Source organism: Falco biarmicus, chromosome 4 (assembly GCF_023638135.1).
Source record: "Falco biarmicus isolate bFalBia1 chromosome 4, bFalBia1.pri, whole genome shotgun sequence".
NCBI lineage: Eukaryota > Metazoa > Chordata > Aves > Falconiformes > Falconidae > Falco > Falco biarmicus.
This window is the reverse complement of record NC_079291.1, coordinates 20403512-20424563: the sequence shown is the minus strand read 5'-3', so window position 1 is coordinate 20424563 and position 21052 is coordinate 20403512. Positions and strand designations below refer to the sequence as shown.

Below are 21052 nucleotides of genomic sequence, written 5' to 3'. Positions count from 1 at the left end.
CTTTTGACAGTTTGGGAGGGGGTTTTCACACCATCTGTTTAGGCCTCCTAAGTATGTGCCTGGGCTGGGAACATTTAATCAAGAGAGGTGGGATTCATCCTTCAGAGATACTTACCTCTTCTCTTCTCACTAACTACATGTTTCCATATATGCAGTGCTTAACCTCAGCCTGGTTCACTGCACCAAATTATAGGCATTTAGCAAAAGCGCCATCTCATGGAGCTTAATCACTGTAGAGTCTTTCTGTCTCCAGGGCAAGTGGACATAGTCAGGTGGCACCTGTGAATGGTCATCCAGCCACTGCTTAAAACACCTCTCAGAGGAAGACAATCTGTCTCAGTGACCATGTAGATAATTTTGCACAGGTACCTTCCTACAGGTGGTGTTCCAGGAGAAGAGTTACAGCTAAAAAGGGTTATATCAGGTTCAGCATACAAAAGCCTGAGGAATGGTATTTGTTTGCAAACTGGTGGGTTTTTCCACCAATATTGCCAGCCTTAGGTTGTCGCAGTGAGGCATAGCAAGAAGGAGGAGTGGAAGATTCATCTTTATTAGATTTTAAAATGGATGACATCTCTAGGGAGGGACCGAATCTCTCTGCCTTCAGTACTAGTACTGTACCTAAATGTTCAGGTATCTAATGAGCCCGCTCTTCTAAAGCAGAAGCCTGTATTCCCTGTAATGACTGTGAGGAGAACAGGTGCTTTTGAAGATCTCCAGAAGACGACCCAAAAAAAGACTCTTCTCTGTAAATTAAATAGAAGGTTCAGGTCTAGAGATGTTCCTGGGCATTTGCCTCTCCATGAACAATACAGGGAAGGCCAGGCTCCTTAATGCTGGAGGCCTGCATTACCAAGGCTTTGAAATGAAAGTTTCACCAAAGTGAGGCAGACCATGTGCCACCTCTAGAGATTTCAAGACTGTATTGAACCACTATTCCCAGAGATGTGCTGGATTAATTCAGTTCTTGTCACCCTATTTGGTTTATTATCACTGAACTGTTTCAATGCAAATGCAGCCTGAATCCCTCTCATTTGTCCCTAGTCCCGGAAAAGGAAGAAGTTGTTTAATCTGAGTTAGTGAATGCCTGAGAGAGGTTATCTCATTGTCCTATGTACTTGCTCCTATTCTCTGAATCAGCAGAGAAAGTTAATTGATTTAACATGACAAGTGTTACTCTGAGAGAGATAAGAAGAGCTGGATGTGGCTTGGAGCAACCTGGTCTAGTGGAAGGTGTCCCTGCCCACGGCAGGGGGCGGAACTAGATGATCTTTAAGGTCCCTTCCAACCCAAACCATTCTGTGATTCTATAATAAGGAGAAAGATTATAGGTATGATATGGAAGACAAGAAACCAGGAGGAAAAAAGGAGAGGGAGGTGAGAGGGGCCAAGGACTTCCATAGCAGAGTGATCCCTCTCCACTTCCATATTTCATTAATTTCCTAGTGCAGTCCTTTTCTGTTTCTGTCTGGCTCTGCCCTGCTTCTGATGAATATAGCTTCCTAGACCTCCTTCACTGCTGATTAGACCTTTTAAAATATGTGTGGATTGCTTCAAAGTTACCTGTTAACTGTCCCCTCACTTGGTGCTGTTTCCCCAGCATTGTCAGAGGGAGTATTCAAAAGGTTTGGTTCACAAAAATAAGATGTGTTTTCCAAATGTTGGTCAACCTTTCAGTTTCTCAGGCAGATCCAAAAGAAAAGCTTATTCCTTTCCTTTTCCAGTGGTGAAAACTTTATTGACCTCATTATTAGAGGTGATATTTGACTTCCTAACTGAAGAAATAGTCACTTGACAATCAGAAGTTATCTTAAGTGAAAAGTATTATATTTCCGAATATGTTGATGTCCAAATTCTTTGTAAACTTCAAGTTTCTGAATGCCTTAGTTCAGAAATGTTGAAATGTTTTAATCTGATGCTTAATACTAAACCTCACCACCACATTTCAATACCACCTTTCTGTACTGCCATGTATAAATTTACTTGGGGTTTGGTGTCTTCTTTCTGTGGATTTTTCACACTCATTCCTGCCTGTTTAAGCTGCTGCAAGCCTCTGTCCTGGTTTCAGCTGGGACAGAGTTGATTTTGTTCTTAGTAGCTGATACAGTGCTGTGTTCTGGATTTAGCATAAGAATCATGTTGATAACACACTGATGTTTTAGTTGTGGCTGAGTAGCACTTACTCTAAGTCAAGGACTTTTTCAGTCTCCCATGCCAGTGAGCACCAGTGAGCAGGTGCATGAGAAGCTGGGAGGGAGCACAGCCAGGACAGCTGACCCAACTAGCCAAAGGGATATTCCAAACCACAGAATGTCACACTCAGTATATAAACTGGGGGGAGTTGGCTGGGGGCTGCTGATCGCTGCCCAGGGACTGGGCAGGGCATTGGTCAGTGGGTGGTGAGCAACTGTATTGTGCATCACTTGCGTTTTTTTCCTTTTGGGTTTTGTTGCTCTCTCCCTCTCTCTCCTTTTCTTCATCACCATCATCATTATTATTTTTCAATTATTACATTGTTCTTATCTCAACCCACAGGTTTTACCTTGTTCCCTGATTGCCCTCCCCGTCTCAGTGGGGGTGGCAGGGAGCAAGCAAGCAGCTGCATGGTACTGAGTTTCCCTCTGGGGTTAAACCATTGACAGCCCCTCACAGGAGCTGCAGTTCAAGTCTCACTGTCCTCTGTGAGGTGAATGCACTAGGTGGACACCGTTTCCCATGATATGTGGTTGTCCTGTGACCACCACAGGTCAGCTAGGAAAGAGTAGAAGTACATCAGCCAGTAAATTCACCCCTAGAAGAGAAATTAAATGTAAATTGTTAAATGCTTTCTCTGAAGTGCAGCTTTAACTGAAGCAAAGGCAGTATTGCCAAGACTCAGGTTGTAGCAACCTAAAAAAAAGAGAAATATTTTAATATATGGCAAAGTAGACAATGTTGAAATTTCGTTTTTACTTTTCCTGTGCAATTTCAGAAGCCTTGGTTTTCCCGCTAAAACTTTTAATTTTTTTTCCAAATTCTGCCATTTGCTGTGAAATAAAGATGCTGATTGAAAAAATCTTGTTGGTTCTGGAATTGTTCTGTGTTCCTTCATCCCACTGTGGGCCTACTGAAGACTTTCCAAATCTTTCATGTAGATAACTATGTCAGCCTATGTAATACCAGATTTAAGGAGAGAGGAACAAAACTGTGAGCTTCCTCTCCTAAATTATAAAGCAGTTGATCATAAAGTCATTAGAAACCCTATAAAAGATACAGATTCTACTGAAGATTCATTGATGTTGCTTACAGCACGGCCATTTGCTGTTTCAGCTGAAGTTTCTAGTGAAAGTGAATCTGCATTTATGTCCCTTAATATGTCATCTGTGCTACAGTTTTCAGCTATTTTGCAGCAGGCTGCAGACACTAAAGAGATCTTATCAGCCTCTTGCCTGTTTGAGGTGGGATCCTTGAGGAGCATGCCTAGAAACTGAAGGGACTGCTTGCCCGGAGAGAAATAAATAGTTCATTGCAGCAAGGCTGTCCTTGACATAATTTCTTCATGACCTGTGTATTTATTGCATTGCAGATAAGTGAGGATTTTTTTAATGTTATTCATTTATCATTTCTCTTGTTGTTTGATTTGTTCTTTAGGTGTCCCAGGCTCTTTGAAATAATTTACAAAAGCTAAGCAGTGTGTAAAAACTGTTTAAAATTGCAGGAGGTTTGGTTCTGGTTCAAATCAAAAGACGGACTGGACTGCTGTGCCACTGTCAGTCAAAGGAGATTAGCGCTTGGCATTTTTATGGTCTCATGTAGTCGGAGCCAGATGAAATACTGAGGATAAAATGTGCTTTACACAGAGAACATGTGGTAGCACAATGGATGTACAAAACCAAAAATTATTTACTCTGACACCCCAAACTGTCACAAATGGAAACTGCAAAACTGTGTGATGTGCGTACTGATAGATCAGATAACTCCTTTAAACAGCATCAGGTGAAACCTTTGACCATGTCTTACAAAGTGGAAATGTTTTCCTCCAGTGTTAAAAATCTGTGCCTGGGGCAAAGACAAAAAAGAATGTTGTTGAGGTACAGTAACTATCAGGAATTACATGCCACGGTATTGGTCCCCAATGCAAAGGACCAACTCAGATCCATGTTAAATATCCCCTTGCTGTCTAACTGTCAGTGAAGCAGCGTTAGCAGCAGCCTGCATGCAGAGCACATGCAGTAAATTTGGCTGCTCTCTAAGAGAAATGGCAGCCAAGAAAGTTAGCATTTTGCCATCTACTGTCCTCAATGAATCCTTCAAGGAAGGAGGAGTCCTGGTGACAGATTCATTGCCTCAGGATCAGTACAGACACAATGTGCAAGCAAATGTGTTGCTTTGCTTTGTATGAATAACTTCATGGTGTTGTAATGGTGGAAGTCTCCAGGAGCACTTAGAGAAAACATTGTTTGCTTTTCTTTAGATGTTATGCCATGGAAAAAAATGACCCAGAAATTACAGGGGGTTAGTACAATGAAAAAAAATCTGGGAACTTGTATACAACATCAGCTGTGAGTTTCTGGGGGATAAGTGTTTTGCTTTGTGCTGCTGTGAAAATGAGAACATAGCTTCTGTGGTCATTTTTTTTAACAGTTAATGGCTATATGCATTTTGCAGTTATCCTGGACAGCTGCCAGTGGTAAACATTTGAGATCAGATTTTAATAACTTTATTCACATGAATTTTAATAAGTCCTTAAACATGGCATCCAAGTCTGGCCCAGCCAACCAGAGAATTTCAGGCTGGATTCTGTAACCTTTGTTCACATAGAATAGTATTCAGCTGCACTTGACCCAACAATTTCAATGTTGTGTAAGTGTTTGTAAAATATAAAGAACTATGCAGTGACGTCTCTGTATAGCCTGAATGGATCCTCTGGAAGCAAATGGAAAAATTTAGCCCCTTTTGAATGAGGTAGGTAGTATGTTTCTTGGCAGTGACAAGTTTGAATAATCATTGTACCTGATTATTTCAAAATTATACTTTTTAATAACCATGTTGCCTTCCGTTCTGCCAAATCTAAGAACGTTTTCGACAGCTGGAAGTACTTGACCACGTAACCAGTGCCCTCTCATCTTTGCTGACTGATGTCAACACCCAGCAGACCAAAGCACAGGATGCCCGCGGGGATGAGATCGGTCTCCTGGATGCTGCGAAGAGTAGACCTGTGGTCACGCAAGCAAAGAGGAGAAGACTAGGTCAGCTCCTGAAAAGGGCTTCTCGGCAGACAATGCTGCTGGAGCAGGGCTCACCAGCACCTGGGGAAACCAACTTGCACAGCAGGAAAGAGCAACCTTGTTCTTGTGCAGATATTGTTGAGAGTGGGACAGTCCAGACACGCTTTCCTGCATGTGTTACGCTGGGCTGCCTGGCCCAGGAGCAAACCACCAGAGACAGAGGTGCCTCGGCGTACCCCATATCCCAGTGCCCACCAGCTCCACTGAGGAAAGCCTGGGCTTCGTCACACCTAGTTGCAAAACAGCCCCATCTTTCTCCTGCGTGTGAAGTGCCTGCCAAAGATGGGCCAAGAAAGGAGCCACCTTCGCTTGTGGCCCACATGCTGCAAAAAGTGGCCAACCTAAAGTGCAAGCTGCCAGACTCGTTTGAAATGGAAGAGGTGAGGTGAATCTGTGTGTATTCTGCCAGCAATGTATCTCCACCCATATTTATGGTATCAGTGTGGATTCTCTTTTTCAGGATGGAAGCTAGAGTAAACTATTTCAACAAACACCATGCAGCAGCATTATGGGGAAAAACAGTAGGATTTACACTACTCGTTGGGCTTTTGATTATTTTAAATTGTCTTTGTGTTAGGGTACTGTCAAAGAAGTTGGCACTGAAGTTACCGAGGTAAGATTCATTCAATCGCTGTGATAGTGTAAGAAGCCAATGTGTTTCGTGCAGCACTAGGTGGTTGGTTTTTTACAGAAGGAAGTTGCAGGAATACTAATACATATGGTAATGGATATTTTTACAGATCCAGTCATTAACCAGGGTTGTTTCATTTTTTTTCCCTATCTTTTTTTCCATCTCAAGTTCATTTTCTGGTGTGCTCTTTCAGAAAGTTGCATCACAAAATTAGCCTTGGTTTTATAGCAATGTTTGAAATATTTTATCGCTCTGTAAGCTGAGCATCCTAAAGCCAGAATAACTCAGAACAGCAGCTTGTTCTCATACCCAGTCTGTGAAGCCCATAATACTCAGCTCTCTGTATGTTTTAGCAACAGTGAGTTGTCAGTGGGGGTTCAAAACAAAGTAGCAGAGACCAAGATACTTGCCAGTCCATTTCTTACATCTGGAGCTGTTTTGTAAGCAGCAGTTTTTCTGGCCATACTACTGCATAAAAAGGTCTACGGTAGGATACTCTCCAATCCTACAGACTCCAATGGGATGCTGACAGGAATACTCTTCCCTTTCTGGCCATCCTTCAAGAATGAGGAAAAGGAAGGAGTCCAAAAATTAGCCTTTACTGTAAGAATCAAAGAAAGGAGGAGAAATGGGGGGTTGGCAGCCCCCTGAAAACATATGGACATGGGAGGGAGGGAAGTAAGGGAATGAAAGGAGTGAGCAGTGAGTGGCTGGAAAAAGTGGGAGGTTTAAAAAAACTCCATTCTTTAAAGCATTGGAAAAGGTTGGACTAAGGTGGTGGCGTTCTTCTTGAGGAAAGGATATTTATCTTTTCATGTCCTTTCAAAAGCATGTTTTTCTGTGAAAGGTTTGGTGCAGCTTTCTTGTTGGCAGAGCTGTCTCAAGAAGCAGAGCACAGGCCTGATTATTAGCCTCAGTGGGAAAGAGGGTGTCTTTTGGAGACCTCCAACACAGCAAATTTATGGTTCCAGAGCAGCCCATATGTCTTTGTAAAGCACTTGGCATGCTGGACTTGCAGCTCTGTGACTAGAAGCTCGCACAAAAGTGAGGACGTCGACAAAGAAGTAAATGCAGATGATCGTAAACGTCCCAGTTTGGTGGCTAAGACAATTTGGTGAATTCTGTATGCCCAAATTAGGGTATACTTTGTTTAACTTCTGAGTATTCTCTAGCACATCATTAAATGAAGGCTGTAAGAACGACGTGCTGGCTGAAACTATCAGGCTGTCTAAACTGTTAGTCTGACAATGGCCAGTTGCAGATGTATGGAGAAAAGACTAACAGGCACATGTAGAGCAAGATTTCTCTTGTATTCTTCTAGCCTTTGACAATGAGAGGCTTAGAGATCTCTTGAGCTACAGACTGCATGGAGGACACATCCAACATTCATGTGCATGTGTTACTTGCATCTAATAGTTCTGCTTTTCTATTAAGTTTTTCTCTGAAGGAGTTTATCTGGCACCATGACATGATGTTCCCCTTGATGCTATGAAAAAGTCAAATGGGTCTTCATTCCTAGAGGAAAACAAATTCTGACCTTACATATACTCTTTGGCAAGAATTTGCCTCCATATGGTTACATTGCCTTGGGTGTCTTCTACTAAGTCTTTTTTCCTAGGCACATTTCTCTGAGGCTGTTCAAACAAGATTGTTAGTGAATTTACATGTTGGGGACCTTTATGTATTGATTACTTTGAGCAAGGCTTGGAAAGGTTCTGAGACTAGAGCCTGGTTTATGTCAAGAAAAAATATTTTTTTAAAGGAGATAACCAAAAAGGAACCATCTGAAAGATTTTATGTTTTCATTTTGAAACATCTAGAATATTTTTTTCGTTTTTACTCCTACACCCATAATAAGGCACACAGTTGTAATCACTATGATCAACAAGAATTTTTCTTCTTTTCTCAGATTCAGAGTTTTGAGGATGAAGATCCATGTAGAAATCCTCCTGACACCACTTCAGGTGAGTGTTAAGAAACACAATTTGGTCAGTTTTGCTTCTAAAACACTGTTCCCGTGTTAGCTGCTTTTAAAGTTTATCCTAACAATGCATTTTCCTTGTCCCCTCCCATCACCTCTGGCATTTGGATGCTTTATTCTAGACATGGTAGTCTAGATGATGTGACTTGATAAACCACAGGGCTGTAAAATACACTCAGCTTGTCAGGGAGACATGATGAGTGCACATGAAAAGGGTATCTCACATGCACAGCTTGGAGTGCGTGAGGTCCCTGTTTGAGGCTTTGAGAGACCTCTCTGCTCTTCCAAGTGACACCAAAGCTTTGCTCGTCCTTGGTGAATTATTTGCCAGGCTCAGACCAATGCCTTATCCACCAGTTTTCAGATATCTGGGAGATAAGTCAACCACGAGACTGGACTTTGCAACCACTCTGTACCCAGCTCACCCAGGCCCATGCAACCAGGGCGTTCTGGTGGCAGCATGGCCCCTACCCCATCATCTGAGTGTGCTGTATTACACAGACCATCACCACATGAGCTGACGTAGTGTTGAATCACATGTTAGAGGAGAAGTTATTGGAGGGTTATTAAAGGATTAAAAGCAAAGCTGTCAGACCAGATGCTGTCATTTGGGGCAATCTGAGTGTGGTTCCTGGGAAGTGTTTGGTGTTGGGGGTGGTGGTGCTGGGGAAGAGGCTATTCAGCCTCCGGAGGAAGGAGCACTTGGCCTTGGTCTCTCTAGGGTCCCTTTCTAACCAGCGCTTAAAGCAGGACTGGCACATTGGTCTTGGTGTTTTGGTTTGTTTTTTGGTTTTTTTGGTTTTTTTAATGGGATAGAAATTTAATGTGAAAGAACTGATAAGTAGCAAGAAGCTGATAGCAGGAGACAAATGTGAAAGTTTGGTGAGCCCTCACCTTTTGGGGACTACATTATACTACCTTTGGGGTACCGGTGCAAATAATTCAGCAACTCAAGTTCATACACAGGCATCTAAAAAAGAAAATCCTGTATCCACTGATGCTGGTCATTCGCAGATGCCATTGGCTGGACTGAGGACTGGATTTGCAGGAGTGAAATCATGAGCTTGTTGGAAGCAGTGGCGTAAGTCTTGCTGACTTCAGTGAGGCCAGTGTTTTCATCCAGGGGTGCAGGATTTTCTCAGTGAATGCTAGAGCTGAGTAAAGGTGATGGAATATATCATTAATTCCTCCATTCTGGAGCATTTAGTTCTGTTTTCAAAAGATCTGTAAGCATAATTTGCTATTTCGCTAGTGTGGTTTTTTTTTATAACTGTGTAATAGATTGCATACTTTTGGCATTCAGCTGCTCTTGCCACATCTTCTGGCAGGGTTCTATGTATCTGGACTGTCAGTGCGTGGCTACAGTAACTTTTGGAGCTTAATGTCACGTTCTTGTTGCTATCCAGGCTGTATTATTTGTCACCTGGGTTACATGAGGTTGTTTAGATTTTGTTTTCTGGTGGATGTCTAGATCTTCATGAACAAAGACAAGCCCCCGTACCAGTAATGTTGCTCATAGCAGTATTTATACAAAGAATAGCAATTCCCCAGGACTGGTGGAGTGAAAAACACCATTTGGACAAACATTCAGCGAGAAATTATAAAAAGAGAATGTGGACATAGCCCAGTGGGGAAAGAATTCAAAATGTAATAACAAATGTTTTTTTCTTTCTTTGTCCATCCGAAAAAAAAGACCTTGCAGTTCAATGATTAAGGGGATGAGTTAAAGGATTTAGCACGTTGTATAGGTGTATCAATCACAATGTAAGAGAAAAAAAAAAACTGTATGCCCTGAATACTCTTTTAAGACATAGGAATAAGTATGCATTTAGTAGTAATTTCATGACAAAAAAAATCAGATACTAATTATTTATTTTTAATTCTGGTAAGACTGTCATCCAGTTAAGTGATCAATCCAAATCATAATAGTAAACTGAACTTATGAAAGATTTATGCCTTTGCAGAACCATAATACTATTTTAGAATTTTGTTTAAACACTGGAATATATATATCTCTCTGGTTTTTTTAGTGTCATTGATGCTTGGCCTAGATTTAAAGTGGAGATTTCCGGATATTTTTTTAAGACTTTTTTTTTATATTCTTGCTCTTTTTCCCACTGCTCTTAAATGGTGTACCCCTCTACACCCATGGGAGTTTTATTGTGACTTCAGCTTGCTGTGCATCATGGAAACAGTCTAAAAATTTCCAGTTGTGAAGCAATATTATTAGTATTGAATAATACCTACCTCTTAGGAAGGTTCCTAATAAATTGAGCAAAATGTGGCTCAGACCCATCAGCAGGGGTCCTCAAAACAGGGGCAAGTGGGAAACAGAGTCTATCAGGAGCCTACAGAAGGAAAACCTCAGGTCCCAGAAGAGCACGCCTGAATTTAGATTTGGCCTCCAAATTCCCCGGAGCATAGGCTGCCTATTTTTCAAGGCTCATGCAGTGCCTGATACCGTGAGGGGCTGCTCTCATTTGCTTATGGGCTCTGTTGGAAAGGGTGTGAGTGATGATGAAGATACAAGAGCCTGACATGACCCTGCTGAAATGGGAGCTCACCTGAGCAGGAAAGTGCGGCGTGCCCACTATGAAAAGAAATAGAGATAGATAGGAACAGACTGCTTTGCCTAGATGGAGCATATTAGAGACGGGTGACTTATGGAAGTACTTGTCCCAGTGGTATTGTCCCTTGGCTCTGTAGCCTGGCCTCAATTTCAGTCCAATTGCTTAATTTTCTACACTCCCCATGAAAGCCAATTCCCTGGCTGCTGTGTGTCTTCTTTATATTTCTCCATAATGTAGATTCTGGCTGTTTAACTGCAGTAGGCTTTATGATAAGACTTTTTTTTCCTCTTTCTTGGCAGAATGCTGAGACTTAATTTTAAAAGACGCTGAAACCCCCCAAACATCCCTGAATGACTTACAGGGAAAGCAGAGTGTTTTCTAGCTCTGTTTTAAAAAATATTACAATCTTTTTTATTAGGCAATTTTATCATTGTTATAAATAAGTAATTGTACTGGGGAGAAGGGATAATCCTTATTTAATTAAATTCATCTATACTCCCAGGTTGGCAGCAACCAGACATATGTGAGACTAATACCCACAGCCTGCCTGTATGCATGTGCAATTAAAAATTCACTCTACAGTAGCACTGGCAGTTTAGTGTTGCTTTTGGCATTTACAAATTCTTTTATTTTGTGACTTTTTTTTTTACCATACACATATGCTGGAGCAGATGTTGCTTATTTGTTGTTTATTCAAATCTGTAGGCTCTGGCAGCTAACTCCATTGTTCTGTAATGAAGCTTTATTCACTGTCCTGTATTAGGACCCAGCAAATGCATGACAGGCAGAGTTAGCTCTCAGCAGGAACTACAGTTATTGTCCTTACTTATTGGCTGTTTATATTCTAAAGCTCACAGTTGAGAAAGCTGGCTGGGCAGGGGAAGGGGCTGGGGATGCTGTGTGCAGAGGAAAATTACTTGACTCCACTCACTGTATCTTTGCCCTGATGAGGTGCAGGCTTGCATGTAAACTCATCTGTTGCAGGGATTTCATATTCAACACTTGAAAAATAGAGCTGTTCTCCCCCTCCACCCCCTCTTCCGCCTGGTTCTCCTACCACCCCCACCCCCACCCCCCGCTGCTCCTTCCTTTTTCAATTAGCCTTTGTAAAGCATTGAGTTTAACTAAAGGATGTTTCAATGTTGCTCACCCCCGTTAACTCAGCACGTGCCTGAAAATTCATTAGTGGCAATGTCTATTAGGGAGGCGTCGGAAGTCGGTGTTATTTCGGTTGCACATGGTAGTCACCCGCTCCCTCCTGCTCCTTATTTACTTCCCTCTCCCTCTGCGGGGCAGCCAGGCACCTGAAAGGCAGGAATTCCTGCACCGTGCTGACCCAAGCGGACACACTGCTCCCAGGCGCTCAAGTGCCAACAGAAAGGCATTAGCCTGCTGGAAAAGCCCTTGGTAGCCCAAGAGGCAATCAATCACGGAAGTAACCACCTCCATCTGGCTCACTCTGACATGGTAACTCGCTACCGAAGCGCTTGTGATTCATCTTGTCCCAACGAGTGGTGCCAGGGATTGCATACACCCAGTTTTTGTGGCAGCTGGGAATGTCCTAGCTTTCCCGCATGCTGAGCTAACACATTAGCTCCTGTGACTTATCAAGTAGCAATTCTTTCAATTATCACACCTTCACTCCTCCTACTCACCAACTCCTCTGATGGTTTGGCACCATGGGAATATTCACAGAATGCAATTGGTATTTCTTCTAATTGACTCAGTGCCAAGAACGTGAATCCTGTTTATTATCCATTGTAACGTCTGCCTGCAATTGAAGGAGCAATGTCTTCAAAACGCAAGAAGAAAAAGCAGGTATATTGCCTGTGTTTCAAAGAGTAAAGGATTTTCTGCTTACCTTTCTCTAGTTTTAGTATTAAGAAGTGAAGAGCTACTTCGTATTTCTTATTTTCTGTAGTGCCTATATAACACTGTTATTCTTCATAACACAGTGACTTTTAGTTTTAAGTACAGATTGAAGGAAAGGGAAAGGCAAAGAGATGGCCAAAGGGAAGGCCTGCAAAAGCTGCACTCAAAATTGGGAGCTGAACTTAAAAATGTCCTACAACTACTCTTGTATTGATACCGCTTGACGTTTATGTTAAACTTTGGTATTGGTTAATGATCACATCCAGTCTCCAAATATGAGTTCTCTCTTCATAAAACACGATGAATAATAGATCCATAATACATAGATCCCTCTTTGCAACAGTTTTATCTGTTTTATGATGCCACAGCCCACATTTCTCCCATCTTCTGCACGTGAACCTGTAAAGGCCTCCTTATACTTTCCAGTTTCTTACATAAGGGATCTGTAAGCAAAAGTAAGAGGAAGCTGCATCATTTCAATGTATTTTGTAGCCTGAAGAAGTCTGTAGGGAAAGTCCTATGGTCCTAGAAAGCAGCAGAGATTTGAGAGAACAAAGCAAAGGGAAAAGCGAAGTTGTGAAATTCTGATTCTTCCAACCTTCCTGCATCTTTTTCCCATCCAGAAACATCCTGAGTTGTCTGGTTCCCTCATAGAAGGTGCTTCTAGTAAGACAGTTTACTTCTGCAGCTCTTGAGAATACCCTGGCAGCTTTGCTTTGCCACAGTCCTCCTTGATGTATCTCATGCACATGCATATATCTAAGCTCAGCAATGAATATAAAGATGGAGGCGCAGGAGGTGGTGATGCCACATTCACCAGTACAGAAACTGGATGAGCAGCAAAGAAAAGAAGTCTGGCAGGCTTTTGGAATGGCTTCTGGGAGGTCATGCCTCCCACCACTGGTGTCAGCAGGACACCTTGCCTGCAGTCCTCAGGTCTGAGCAGCCACCCCAAGAGCTTTGGGGGTTTGTGTGACTTGCAGTGATTACATTCCTAAAAGTCATCGCACATTTATAACATTTCGTTGCATGTATGTGTCATATTCTAGGTCCTACTGCAGCAGGCTGATTCATCCTAGTGGGAAAGGATACGCACACACTGCATACTTAAGGCAGATGGCCCAGTGAAAGTTATAAAACCTGCTGTTGTTAAAATCTTGGCAGGGGGTGGAATCATAGGTATCCAGGAGGACAACCAAATACTTAAGGGACATCGGTTTACAGTAATAGTGATAGCCTTTTAAACAGCACTAAAACTTCTGAAATGAAAGCTAGTTGTGCTGAAGTTGTGCTGGGATCTGGAAAGGTCTTTTCTAATATTTCCTTCCCGTGCCCTCCGCAGAGTGCAGGAGGACCAGAGCTTTGCCTGTGCAGTCATGGACCTGTAGGTTGCTGCGTTAATTGTTCCAGTTGACAGCCTGACCCTTTGAACCCTGCTGCAAAATTCAAAATCCCAGCCCCATATCCAGCTCAGGCTTCGAGGAAACTTTGGGAGAACATGGATGCTTCTCATGGTACCACATCGTTTGGCCATGGCCACTATGAGAGGACTGATTCACCTCGCTGTAGGTGATACCAGTGAGGAGTCCTTTGATGTTATCCTGGGTGTATTTTTACGCTCTGGAGAACTCTTCTTTATGGATGAGAAGCATGATTCCTATTCCATAGATCTTCTACATACTTGCTGACACTTAGCATTTCTCCTTGGGAAAACGTCACTGAAAAAGAGAGGCAAGCTTACCAAGCCTGACACTCTTAGACCCCCCTGAGCACATTGTAATGGCTATTGCCATGGAAATAGAGCTAGTATCATTGACTCTTGATCTCTACAAAGTAGCACGCAAAAGCCAGATACCTGTTCTGGCCTCCCAATCAATTTGGGCACTGCTGACAGAGCAGAAGTTGCAGGACCTTGCTAATCCATAGGGGCTTTTCACTCATTTTTCTCAAAGGTCTCCGTAAGGGTTGCTGGAAGCCATCCTCCCTTTTGTGAGGTGCTCTCAGTTGCAGAGAGCCCTACGAGGCTCCCTGCAATCGCTTATTTTTTATTCATTATCTCTGTGCAGCTGCTACTGGGAGAAGTTGTGATGTAACGTGATCTACAGTGTAGGCTGATGACATTCAGCTCTACCTCTCATTTTCATCAGAAGCAGACACAACCATCACCCGTCTCTCCCGACATTTGGCAGCGGCACGAATCTGAATTAATGACAGTTGGCTGAAGCTCAGTTGAAATAAGATGGAAGTGATACTGACTCTCAAGGAAAAGTAGGAGGAGGACCTGGCAAAGTTTGAAGCTGTTTCATCAGCTGAGGGAAGATAAAAGACCATTGTCAAAGTGACTGCAGTTTCAGGTTTTGACTAGATTCATCACTAGCCCTAACCTCCCAGACTGCAGAAACATCATTTATCACAGAGAACTGCCTACAGTGTTCTCTCTTTTCCTGTCAAATTCAGCTTTCAGATTACTCATTTATGCTTTTACCATTTCTAGGGCAGTGTGTTCTTGTGTAGAACAGGCAGGAGACAATGGGCAGCTCTGCCTCGCGGGGGAAGGCAGCTGCCTGCATCCCAGGCACGGCAATTCACAAGGCTGCAGCCGCCACCCTCGGCAGCAGCGTGGGAGATTCACGATGCTGATCAGCGTTACCAAGCCTGGCATGACCTCCCCAGCTACTTTAAATACGTTCTGTAGCTCCAGCCAACCTAAAGGAGGTTTCCAGACTTAAGGGGAAGGTGGAGACTTCTGGATGGTGAACCTCTGCCAGCAATGCCCGCAGACATCAGTTCTGACCCTCTCTAGGGAGTCACAGGGTGGTTCACTAGCGCAGGAAATTGCATCTTTTCAGTGACGTACAAGGCAGAGAACATTCTTCCTCCTTTGCCCATATTCATCTCTGATTTGGGTAGGGAGGAAGGGAAATGAACATAAAAAAAAAAAATTAAAACATTTTTTTTTCTTTAATGAGTAGCTTTACGTAATATTATCGGCTAATTCAGTTCTTCCCCAAAGCTTCCTTCTTCACACAGCTCAGGACAACCTGTAATGAGAGAGGAAGAAAGAGGGAGCCAAGCAACCCACCCACCAGCCCCAGGCATTTCACAAAGGAGTATATTTATACCTGCTGTCACGGCGCTGACTGTCGTGCGCAGCAGATGTACCGAAGCTAGTTTTAAATCAGTAAGTATGTGCACCAGCTTTAAAGCGTGCTATTGTGTAGCACAGGTACCAAGGGCTGTCTAGCCAAAGCATCGGGGAGCCAGCAGTGTACCCTCTCACCCTGCTTCACAAGCAGGTTCTGCAACCCGGGCAGCGCTCCAGGCTGCTGTGCTCTGCCTGCCGGCTGTGCCATGCCACCAGCGTGCTAGACATAACCGTACGATACAGTGAATCTTAAGCCAAAAACTTGGCTGGAAGTTGGTGCAAAACTGCTTTTTTCCTTGGGTGTTTTGGAGGAGGGCTGAAGCTGGATGCTCCGGCAGTAGATGTAGATTTGCTACCTAGCTATTTCTGTCATGCTCTGGGCCAGCACAGTTTGCGTCTTTAATGCTCCGTGACCTGGTTCCTTCAAGTGCTCGTGGCTGATATCTGGAGAGCATCTAGGCCAGCGTCCTCCCAGGGGGACAGGAGCACCCAGAGCTGGGTGGGGAGCCGGGCCCTGGGCGAGGAGCGGGAGGCTGCACAGGAGGACGTAAAGCACAGCCTGTGCTCTCCCAGTGCCCCCGCAGCTATGCACGTGTCTCCTGCTAATGACGGCTCTGACAGCCAGACCCCAAAGATAACCGGGTAAAGAACTGCAGGCTGAACACAGAGATGAAGCAAAATAACTGTAGCTGTCACATGACATATGGTGCCAGACACCTTTCATCCCCCTGGCCCTGTCTCGCCTCCTCGGGGTGCAGCATACATGCACGTGTGTCCCATCTGAGGTGGCTGCAGTCATGGGGACTGCAGGGCTTTCTCCCCTTGTTTCACCCCCACAAAAAAGAAAAGGATACCTGAAGTCCTCCATAGGCTGCTGGTACCCAATGCTATGGGAGAAAGAATGCTGCGGACTGGGGAGAGTGGGGGAACTGGGTTTTGACAAGCAGTAGGAACTGCCTCAGAGCAGCTAGGTTGTGTTCACCTCATAAGCTCTTCTGGGCACAGACCATTCTTTTCTTCCATTCATACAGCACCTACCAGCACGGTGGGGCACAGTTAATAATAGAAATTGCTTTGTGTAGAGATTTTTAAAATATTTTTTCACCCAGTCACACTGTGTAAGATGATTGGCATGAAACTCCAATTCAAAGGGAGCACGGAACAGATTTCATAGCAACACTTGGGTCTGAATAAGAATAGAAGCTTTTACTGCATCTGGTGCATTTTAGGGTGTTTTATTTGCTTTCAAATCCTATGACTATTCTAATAAGATGGTTTGCGTAATTTCTGCTATAGTGTCATTGAAAAATCAAATTTGCGGAAGGGCATGGATAAAAACCCTGGTTTGTGCTGTGCTTTGAGAGCACAATTTGTGGTTTATGTGCTGCTACCATCTGGTGCCTGTTCTGCTGAAATGCAGCACAAACCCGAGCTGGAGCTGTACCGGGAGGGCTGCGCTGCAGCTCCAGGGACAAGCAGTCCTGCACTGGTCCCTTTTGCCAGAAAGTTGTAGAACTGTGTATTGCGTTTGTCTAGAAAATATATATAGATTAGATCTGTCTCACTTCATTTTGTTTGTTCGTTGCCATTTGTGCAATGGAAAGTGAATTGGTGGTGCAGAAGTTGTACAGGGATACACACACACACACACACACAAGAAAAAAAAAAAAAAGAAGGGCTAAGAACAGACTTTTCCTTTGTGATTTCTGTGGTATTAAATGAAATGTTTACATTCCTAGTCAACAGCCAGTAATGGGTGCAGCTGCCTATGGAGGAGCTACTTCTTAGATTAAGGAAAGACAGTACAATATACTGGGAACAAACAGGTTTTATGGAACATTTACACAGGATCAAGTTTTTCCACGTACATTGGAATTGATTGTAATAACAATGTTCCTTTTCCCAAAATGCTGTAAGTTGTAGAAAATAATGTCTTCTTGTGCACCAAGATTGAGTGAGCTTCAAAAAACCCACTGTTCTGCATAACAGCAATAAAAGGGGGGGGGGGGGGGGGGGAAGAAAATAAAAACAAAAATAATAACAAAAAAAAAGTTCTTTGTGGTTTATGCAGTATGCATATTTTCAGTGGTGTTTTATTAGCTCTTAATGGCTGTATCATAGAGTATGATACTGAAAAACTGGTGGTGCCTGTGAGTAGCAGGAGAGGAGACTAAGCTGCAGCAGCTCTCCCATCATAAGATGGGACCATCTGTAACTGTGCCATGCAGCTGACATATTCTTGTAGCTCACAGCCAGCTCATCCTGCAGCATCGTTGTGTGTGATGCCATAAGGCAGGGCAGCGTTATTAATGATAACATAGGGGTTCACCAATTTGCAGAGCAGGAGGAGATAAAGTGAAATGTCTAAATGGGAAGAATCCAGTTAACTACTTAAAATGAACCCATTCTGTTTTGAAAGTCCTGTTTGAAAATGTATTTTTGAAAGTCCTTTTTTGTCATGTAAGATATAAATTCTTGATTTTTTCTGCCTTGTGTTGGAGAGTCAGAGCCTTTACATCTTCCACTCACTGCTGCTAGAACTGTAGAGCTGAGAAACTTTTGGTGGACCAAACACTTTGAGTATTTGATGCCTGTGTTTGAGAAGCGAAACCCAACACATCCGAATGTAATAAAATATCTGTTCAGTTCTAGTACTTCTGTGGACACGTTATGACGCTCATTCACCCCATCTCTTACTGTGTTTGACTACTATTGAATTCAGCTGCAGTTGAATAGACGTGCTTCTTAAGGCCCAATCTGTGAGATATTTGTGTGTCCACTTAACTCTGGGCGTGGGAATGTTATGCATCAACTTAAGCATGAGTCTAGTTTCCCTGATTAATTTAGCCCGAGTGTTTAAGCTGTAATGAAGTTAATGCCTTGAGAGTTTTGTGCGAGACAGACTGCAAAATGCCTTTGCTTATAGAGTGACGTGTCTAAGTCCGTCAGACTTCTTTTTCTTTTACAAATTATCTGACTAAATTGTGGCTTCTGTGCACTATTTAGTCCTGTCTATGCAGCAGATAGTTTTAGAGAGATTTATCCACATCAGTGTCCAGCAACATTTAAATAGCTACAAAAATATCTAAACTTTGAACAGCATTGCTCGGTTGCAGTTGCAGATTCAGCTTTTCCCTGTGATGAGATGAGCAGTCCGGATTTTAGTTTGTGAATGTAAAGTTCAAATTTGCACAAATGCTTTTTGCATTTGAAGTTCTGCTGCCTATGCTTCCCCATGTATTCAAATGTTGTAGAAAACAAATATTGAAGTATATTCATCAACATTAATGTGATTTAAAAGATATGGAAAGAACATGCTATTATTTAGAAGCAGTGTAGTAGCTCTCATGTCATCTTTTGCAGTTTGCAAGTATTCTCCAGGCTGGAAGCTAGAGAGAGGTTGTGTTGTTTGCAGCCAAGCCCACAGAAAACCAGCTGTGGAGGCTTCAGAGGAATGCAGCACTGTATTCCAACACTTACTTTTTTACTAATTAGGGAATATTATTTCATTAGTGGTGAACCTAGGAGCCCAATAGTTTCAGAAAGTTCCTGTATTGAACGCTGCTGAGAACGGGAGCTGCTGTATCTGCATGCAAATAAGGGGAGAGAAAAAGTCTCTTAATGGAATTGGATTGATCAAGTAAAGGGCTTGAAAGCTATGGGACCTTTGGGATTTGGAAGGCATGTACTTTCTTATGCGATACAAAATGAAGCAGAAACCTGATCAGTAAGTTTCTCTAACCTATTTTTATTTAAAATTCAGGCAGAACAGAAATGGGATGCAGGAGCTAAACTATCCCAGTTCAATTAACACAGAAAGGCGAAGAGCCAAGGTTTTTCTCACCAAGATCTTCAGGGGCAATTCTCAGGTTTCCTCTTTCTAGCATAGACAGATGTGTTCTCCGCACAGGGCCCAGAGTTGTAATTTTTAGTTCATAGTTGAATACTGGTCTGTGTCTCCACCTCTTCTCCAAACATACTTTTATCTTTCCTTGGTGTGATGCTCTGCATGTATTTGCAGAATCTCTACAGGTTTGGGTGTCTCCACACACTAGGAGAACCGCGTAGAGCTACATGAATAATGGATATTTTGGTTCACTGGCTGCACCAAATGATCGGGGGGAAATGCAGTTTGGGTAGACTAGAAACTAAAACAGGTTTTGCTTAATGTTCAGGTGATTTAACCCATTTTTTGCACCATTCTTCAAACTGAAAAATTAACTTGCTTTCAGAGGGAAAAAAATTTAAAAAACAACCCAAAAAACAACCAACCAACCTCATTTGAAAGAGAAAGGTGAGAGCATTTTAAAATGTCAGAATAAACTATGTACATTTTGCTGACCTTCCCCCCCCTCCCCATCTTTTTGGCCAACTTGTATCCCTCCTAAAGACAATATTCCAGTTTCTAAAAGGCTTTAGTTCATTTAAACATGAGGAATGAACATGAGTTCATTTAAACATGTGAAGAAGTGGTGTCCCTAAAGCTGGTGTTAGCCACTGCTGAAAGGGCTTTAGATGCTAATCCATTCTGGGACAAACCACCACCAGCATCCAGGCTGGACATTTTCAGATGCCTCGTAAATAGAGGAATTTGTCCTCGGAGACTGGCTTTGGACCCCTGCAAAGAGTCGATCTCCTAGTAGGAACTCAGTCTACAGGGATCCTCACTGGGTATTAGAGCCTGACAAGAAAAACTGGGCTGTCACCACTGGCAAGCTATTAACATTGCTGAAGATTTCACAGAGAGGGAAACTATTCCTTCTCAGGACAGCATCAGGCATGGTTTAATTTTCAGTCTCGCTTAATTGCTATTTGTGACACTAAGAAGAAATGAAGTGATTGATTGGCCCACTCCTCATCCAAAACAGTTTCTCCAGTACACAAATGCTGCCCACCATTCTGCAAACGTTGCTTGGCTCTGGTGTGCAGACATTAAACCAAACTGTATGTACATGGGTTGAAGGCGAGCTGCCTCAAATACAGAAGGTGATCATGTTCAATGTCATTTTGGCACAGCCCCAGCCTGCAGTGTCACCTGCCTTCCCAATGCCACCCTGCTCCCCGTTCCTCCTGGGAGCACGTTGTTCAGCTTGGAGTCCTTCTTGGGAGCACGTTGGCAATCTCTTCATAGGCTTTTACCCCACTTTGAACTGGAGGCCCATATTCATTTTTGCTAAGGCCTTTTTTTAAATTCAAACTTCCCCTGAAATCGAGGGCATTTTGACTGGCTTTGAATAAAATGTAGCAGACTCAGAGGAACATCTCATCTTTCAATATTCCCTTGTCTTCACCTGCCTGCCTTCGACAGGGCCTGGTGTACTGGCTAGGATCTTGCAAGTCAGGGCGGGATGTAATGATTAAATCAGGCATCTGAATGTAGTTGGGAAAGAACTGCAGCTCAGACCCTCAGAGACATCACTTTTCACTGACTATATGGGGAATTTAAGCCTTTAGGAGTAGTGGCTCATTACACATCTAATATGTAGGTAGGTGCAAATTAGATGGCTAACACAGATGAGGGTGATCCCTGTGTCTGAGGAAAGTAGCAAGTACAGGTGAACCATGCTTAACAGGCTTCTCCGTCTA

General features: G+C 43.0%; 1 protein-coding gene across 1 annotated transcript in view; it reads left to right on the top strand.

Annotated features, from left to right (window-relative positions):
* The window catches only part of ITPRID1 (ITPR interacting domain containing 1), a 38443-nt gene that overhangs the window by 6050 nt on the left and 11341 nt on the right, over positions 1 to 21052 (top strand). The window contains exons 5-6 of the mRNA XM_056336751.1: positions 5055 to 5647; positions 7808 to 7862. Of these exons, the coding sequence (XP_056192726.1) occupies positions 5055 to 5647; positions 7808 to 7862 (648 nt within the window). The remainder of the gene's footprint in view (positions 1 to 5054; positions 5648 to 7807; positions 7863 to 21052) is intronic.